Source organism: Drosophila bipectinata, unplaced genomic scaffold (genome assembly GCF_030179905.1).
Source record: "Drosophila bipectinata strain 14024-0381.07 unplaced genomic scaffold, DbipHiC1v2 scaffold_254, whole genome shotgun sequence".
Classification (NCBI taxonomy): domain Eukaryota; kingdom Metazoa; phylum Arthropoda; class Insecta; order Diptera; family Drosophilidae; genus Drosophila; species Drosophila bipectinata.
Genome location: NW_027222903.1, coordinates 19,344 through 26,037, shown reverse-complemented (window position 1 = coordinate 26,037; position 6,694 = coordinate 19,344). Strand labels below are relative to the sequence as shown.

The 6,694-nt window shown below is 44.5% G+C and overlaps 1 protein-coding gene across 1 annotated transcript; it reads right to left on the bottom strand.

Annotated features, from left to right (window-relative positions):
- Window positions 1-921: 921 nt before the first annotated feature.
- On the bottom strand, window positions 922-6,361 carry LOC122322053 (uncharacterized). Its single transcript, XM_070282737.1, has 4 exons — window positions 2,899-6,361; window positions 2,747-2,815; window positions 1,112-2,682; window positions 922-1,032 (listed from the first exon to the last, which is right to left on the bottom strand). Exons 1-4 carry the CDS (start codon window positions 6,359-6,361, stop codon window positions 922-924), a joined length of 5,214 nt encoding a protein of 1,737 aa, XP_070138838.1.
- Window positions 6,362-6,694: the final 333 nt, after the last annotated feature.

Genomic DNA, 6,694 nt, shown 5'->3' with positions numbered 1-6,694 from the left:
AAGGAGGAAACACAATGTCACAATGTTGAACATACAGTTTTTAACATATTTAATAAACTTCATTTTACAATAGACTTGACTGTGATACATTAATTTAACAAGAAAAAGGGACATTTTATAATTTGGAGAAAAAAGGAGGAAAAGGAGGAAACACAATGTCACAATGTTGAACATACAGTTTTTAACATATTTAATAAACTTCATTTTACAATAGACTTGACTGTGATACATTAATTTAACAAGAAAAAGGGACATTTTATAATTTGGAGAAAAAAGGAGGAAAAGGAGGAAACACAATGTCACAATGTTGAACATACAGTTTTTAACATATTTAATAAACTTCATTTTACAATAGACTTGACTGTGATACATTAATTTAACAAGAAAAAGGGACATTTTATAATTTGGAGAAAAAAAGAGGAAAAGGAGGAAACACAATGTCACAATGTTGAACATACAGTTTTTAACATATTTAATAAACTTCATTTTACAATAGACTTGACTGTGATACATTAATTTAACAAGAAAAAGGGACATTTTATAATTTGGAGAAAAAAGGAGGAAAAGGAGGAAACACAATGTCACAATGTTGAACATACAGTTTTTAACATATTTAATAAACTTCATTTTACAATAGACTTGACTGTGATACATTAATTTAACAAGAAAAAGGGACATTTTATAATTTGGAGAAAAAAGGAGGAAAAGGAGGAAACACAATGTCACAATGTTGAACATACAGTTTTTAACATATTTAATAAACTTCATTTTACAATAGACTTGACTGTGATACATTAATTTTGATGAGAAACGTAGTGCGATGTTGATTTTCCAAAATATATTTATTCAAGTGGACTGTATGTACTATGCTGTGTGTTCACGGATTCACTGCTGAAGAATAAGTAACTTAAAAAACTAATACTAAGACATGGCGTCGCGTCGATCTGCATTGCCATGGCAACCCGAACACTGGCAACGCCGCCAGAATCGATTCCGTTTCTCAACATCCCGGCCCGCCCTGAAACATCGTTTCTGAACAAGGTAGTATAGCAATCTTGGTTATGGGTCGAGTTGCTTCTCCTGTGGCAGTTTTCAATTTGACAGCTCTAACCATACCGTCAGCTCCAGGGTACGTTGCGATAACCTTTGCCAGTGGCCAGGAAGCTGGTGGAGTATTCGAATCCTTGATGAGGACGACGGTTCCCAATTCCACATTCGGCTGCGGTGTTTCCCATTTGGGACGTTGTTGTAGCGTAGTAAGGTATTCCTGGTGCCAGCGCTTCCAGAATCCTTGGTAGAGTGCTTGAACGCCTTGCCAGTAGTCAAGTCGATTTTCAGGGATGTGGCTCAGGTCCCCTTCAGGAATGGTTGTAAATGATCTACCTATCAACAGATGTGCTGGAGATAGATATGTGACATCGGTGTCCGGTGTATAGTACAATGGTCTCGAGTTTACCACTGCACTTATTTGAGCTAGTAAGGTGTGCATCTGCTCGAACGTCAGGATAGTGTTGCCAATGATGCGGCGCAGATGCAGCTTGACTGATCGAACGGAGGACTCCCATTTTCCTCCCCAGTGAGGTGCATACGGCGGAATGAAAACCCAGTTAATGCCTTCGTCTGCCAGAGTCTGTGATACCAGGTCTCTGTGATTTGTAGATGCCAGAAGTTGTTGCATCTCATCCAGTGCTCGCTTTGCTCCGACAAAGTTCCTACCGTTGTCACTGTAGATCTGTGCGCATTTTCCTCGTAGGGACATGAATCTTCTGAGGGCTGCTAGAAATGCCTCTGTGCTAAGGTCAGTAGCGAGTTCCAGATGTAGTGCCGAAGTGACGAGGCACACAAAAAGGCATATGTATCCCTTTGACTTCTTAGCGTTGCGACCCTTTCGATCCTTAAGAATTATTGGTCCAGCGTAATCACATCCAGAGTTGACAAAGGGAAGCGATTGTGTGATTCGGATACTTGGCAAATCGGCCATGAGTTGGTGCGTAGTATGATGCCTTTGACGAAAGCATCTGATACAGTTGTGAGTGACCTTCCTTATCAGATTTCGTGCACCAATAATCCAATACCGTTGACGAGTTATTACAAATAGTGCCGATGTACCTGGGTGCAAGTTTACCCAGTGTTCATGTTCCAAGAGCAGCTTCGTAATGCGGTGAGCCTTCGGCAGCAGTATCGGGTGTTTGACTTCTTCCGGTAGTTTAGATTGTCTCAAGCGCCCGCCAACTCGTAGTAGGTCATCCGAACCAATAAACGGTGCAAGCTTTGATAATTGCGACCTGTTTCGCAGTGGTTGATTCGTCTGGAGAAGCATTCGGTCTTCTCCAAAGCACGCCTGTGCGTTTCTCAGGCATACAAGTCGTGCTGCCTTGATCTCCTCAAAAGACAGTGTGGTTGATTCCGCTCGGTTTCGTGTCTTTTTCAGTCGTCGGATAAAGCGTAGAACATAGCCCACGGTATGTACCAGCTTCTGCCAGGATGATACGCGTTCAACAAGGTCGTCGAACGCTGAAAATGAGTTGTCCATCTTCTCACGAGTGAGCATGGCTGTGGTCCTTAATTCGTCTTGTGCATGATGGTCTGAAAAATTGAAACTAGTTTCAGAGTTTTGTACCTTAGCCGTGTACTCGTCATCGTTGAACAGCCATGGTGGAGCGTTCCACCACAGGTGAAATTCTAGTAGTTGGGAAGTCATCATTCCCCTTGATGCGCAGTCGGCGGGGTTCTCCCTTTAGCTTACGTGATGCCAGGTATGTCGTGGCAACGTTTCCAGAATTTTCGAAGTGCGATTTGCGACGAAGGTTTTCATCTTCGATGGTGGATATGATAGCCAGGATAAAACAATAGTTGAATCGCACCATGCAACAACCTGAATTTCCTTGTGTCGTAGACCTTCCTTGAGTGATCGTACCAGGCGACTTAACAGCAGCGCTCCACACAGCTCTAGTCGAGGTAAGGATTGTTGTTTCAGTGGTGCTACCCTGGTTTTGGCAGCCATCAATGAAACCGAATAGGTTCCGTCCTTGTTTCGACACCTGCAGTAAACAGCAGCAGCATATGCCTTGGTCGATGCATCGGAGAAGGCGTGAAGCTCCATCGAGTCCTCCTTGCTAAGGACAAATCGTGGTATTTGCAACTTTCGCAGCGTGTCGAGATCTGCTCTGCACTTGAGCCAAGGTTCGGCAATGTTTGGTGGAAGCTCCGAATCCCAATCGAGATCCAATAACCATAGCCTTTGGAACATGATTTTGAATTGTACCACAATCGGCGATAGTAGGCCAAGCGGGTCAAAGATACGTGCAACATCTGAGAGGATTTGCCTTTTAGTGCAGCTCGGATTTGATGTCAAGCCGGTTTTGTACATCAGCGTGTCGTCGGTTGGGTTCCAGTAAATTCCAAGAACCTTTATCGAATCTTGTACTCGTGCGTTTCCCGGGCTGATAGCGTCTCTGGAATCGGGCTTACATATTAGTGATGAATTGGATACCCACTTGTCAAGGTCCAATTTGGCGTGTGACATCAGTTGTAATAGCTCATTCTTATTTGCTAGTAGCTCATCTTCGCGGTTCGCTCCAGTGAGTACATCGTCGACGTAGAAGTCCTCTAGAAGAATTCTCGATGCAGTTGGATATTCGTCTCTGTAATCCTGTGCCAGTTGCTCCAATACCCTTACAGCCAGATAGGGCGCACAAGCTGTTCCATAAGTTACAGTGCGTAACTGGTAGTGCTTCAAAGGCGCAGATGGATGCTCTCTCCATAGGATTCTTTGGTAGCCTTGATGATCGGTGCTTACCCAAACTTGGCGAAACATTTTGACAATGTCTGCGGAGAATACATATCTGTACATTCTGAAGCGGAGACAAACAGCAAAAAGGTTGCGCTGAATGCTCGGCCCAACGTGTAGTGTGTCATTCAGAGCCACTCCATTTGCGTCCTTGAATGACCCGTCGAATACGACCCTAAGTTTTCGTCCAACTATAGGGTGATGGGGCAGATAGAAGAGGTTACCTGAATCGTTGCTCAATGGTTTAACTTCGGTCATATGACCAAGACTCAGGTATTCCTGCATGAATTTGACATACTTCTCTCGTAGATCCGGATTGCGCTGTAGCCGTTTTTCTACAGCCATGAAGCGAGCTTGTGCTCCTTGGAGAGTGTCTGCAAACTTCGGATTTGCCGTCTTGAATGGTAGCTCGACGATATACTTTCCATCGTTGTCCCTTTTGTGCGTCTCGAGGAAATGTTTATCCACCGTGTCTTCGTCTGGATCCTTGCGTGCGTAGCTGCTGACTTCTTCTATCTCCCAAAATCGTTGTAGTGTACTATCAATGTTGCATGTGGAGAATAGCGTTGTAGTTGTTGGAGACGGATTAACTCCAACCGATGTGATGATCCATCCAAATATCGAAGATATGGCAATAAGATTGCCCATGTTGTCGTGCATCTTTTGGCCCGTTAGCGTGCTCCAAACGTAGTCGCTCCCCAATAAAATGTCTATCGGAGCCACCGATGCGAAGTCGGTATCCGCCATCAGGAATCCATCGAACACCTTGAGTGATGATGGTTCGATGTTGTTTCTCTGCAAAGACGATGTGATCTTACTGAGAACGTGTGCAGTAATCTTTAGTGCGCTGTCTGTGAATCTCGACTTGAGATTCAGCTGTGTGATTCCTCTGGTTGCCTCAGCCTTAATGGAAGAAATTCCCGATACCAATATCCGAGATGATGAACGTGCAAGTCCAAGTGCGTTAATGCAACGTTCCGAAATGTATGACAACTCAGAACCACTGTCCAATAGTAGCCGGCAGCTTGTATATGTTCCATTTGCGTTCTGAACAAATACCAATGCAGTCGGTAGCGTGCTTTGGCGACGCCCATGTTTGTGGGTAATTTCTGCAAGGCCTGATCCGTATGCAGCCGATTGTGAGCCATGTGCTCGTGCTATGTGACTCACTGTCACCGATGTAGCTTGAGATTCGTCCTGATTACGCTGATTCTCCCTTCCAGTTGGTACGTCCTGTACCGTAGCCTGCGAAGTGTTCGTAGTTGCTGCAAAGCCTTGCGCGGATGCAGCTTGTACATGCAGTAGCGTATGATGTCGTCCGTGGCATGTTCTACAGTTGAATTTGGATTCACACTGCCTTGTAAAATGTCCCGATCTCAAACAGTTGAAACATACCGATTTTTCCTTAGCCATTGATCGCCGTTGCTCAACACTCAGCGCCAGGAAGTCCGCAGAGCCTGCTAGGTGATGCTCGTTCGTATTGCCTCTGACGTAGGTACCCCTCTCGACAGCCAGCATGGCATTGGCATGCATAGGTCTTTTTGCCTTTTCCTGCTGCTTAGGTTTGCCATCCCAATTGCTTTGGCGTTGACTGAGTTCAAATTCCTCACAGCGAGTATCCAGGAACTTAAACAAATCGTTGGTTGTTGGTGACTTCAGATCGCGGCTGTCCTCGATCCATTTACGGCGTGTTTCGGCATCCATTTTTTGCAAAATCAAAAAGATGATCCAGCAATCCCGTGTGTTTTCTCCGATCGCGTCCAACGCTCGAACTATCTCGTTTGCTCCATCAGTTACTTTACGTAGGACCGATACATCAATCTTTGTGGTCTCCGGCAGCTTCGTGAATTTCTCCAATAGGGAATAGACAATGTGGCGTGGTCTGTCGTATCTCTCATTTAAACGCAAAACTGCTGTTTCGTATGCGTTTTCTGTTATTGGTAAATGTGCAATAAGGCTTGCCGCCTCATCGGTCAACAGTGACTTCAAATAATGAAACTTCTGTGTATTTGATAGATGTCGTTTCTTATGAATGGTACTGTCATATATGTCTCGAAATGCTGGCCATTCCTTGTAGTCTCCAGCAAAACGCTTAATTTGAATTTTCGGTAATTCATTGTGCATTGGTTCTGCGTCCACGACGCCATTGTTTGAAATAGGTGTACTTGCTGCGTCGGAAACAGCCATACGTTCCAGCATCTGTTGTTGTTGTTGTAGCAACTGGAGAAGTGCGACTCCATTGCCCATTGAGTCATTGCATTGACTTGTTGATGGTGCTTGTGGCTCCAGTGAGCGCTTTGCTGAGACAAGGAACTCCCTTGCCCTCAGGTACCTTGCTTCGTATTCTGCGTTGTCGTCGGCTGGATCTACGTACCCATCGACCTGATCATGAACGGATAATGCATCTCCAAGCTTTTCGAATTCGCTCCATGCAAAATCTAATCGTTCCAGCAAAACTTCGATTCCATCCTTTGATTGTGTTGCAGGTAAACGCTCAGCTAAGGACACGATCCTCGTGATCGTACTCTTGAGTCTGCGGCGGCCCGCAACCAGTAGTTTGTATTCCTCCATTTAAGGCAATACCAAGCGAATTATTCTTCCAGTCAATCCGGGTCTGAAGGACCAAACTCTTCTATGATGAGAAACGTAGTGCGATGTTGATTTTCCAAAATATATTTATTCAAGTGGACTGTATGTACTATGCTGTGTGTTCACGGATTCACTGCTGAAGAATAAGTAACTTAAAAAACTAATACTAAGACATGGCGTCGCGTCGATCTGCATTGCCATGGCAACCCGAACACTGGCAACGCCGCCAGAATCGATTCCGTTTCTCAACAAATTTAACAAGAAAAAGGGACATTTTATAATTTGGAGAAAAAAGGAGGAAAAGGAGGAAACACA

Coding starts and splice junctions, on each gene's coding strand:
- LOC122322053 (XM_070282737.1), bottom strand. CDS start 6,361: ATGGAGGAATACAAACTACTGGTTGCGGGCCGCCGCAGACTCAAGAGT. Junction 2,816..2,898: donor GGTACGATCACTCAAGGAAG/GTCTACGACACA, acceptor CCACCATCGAAG/ATGAAAACCTTCGTCGCAAA. Junction 2,683..2,746: donor CACGACATACCTGGCATCAC/GTAAGCTAAAGG, acceptor CCCAACTACTAG/AATTTCACCTGTGGTGGAAC.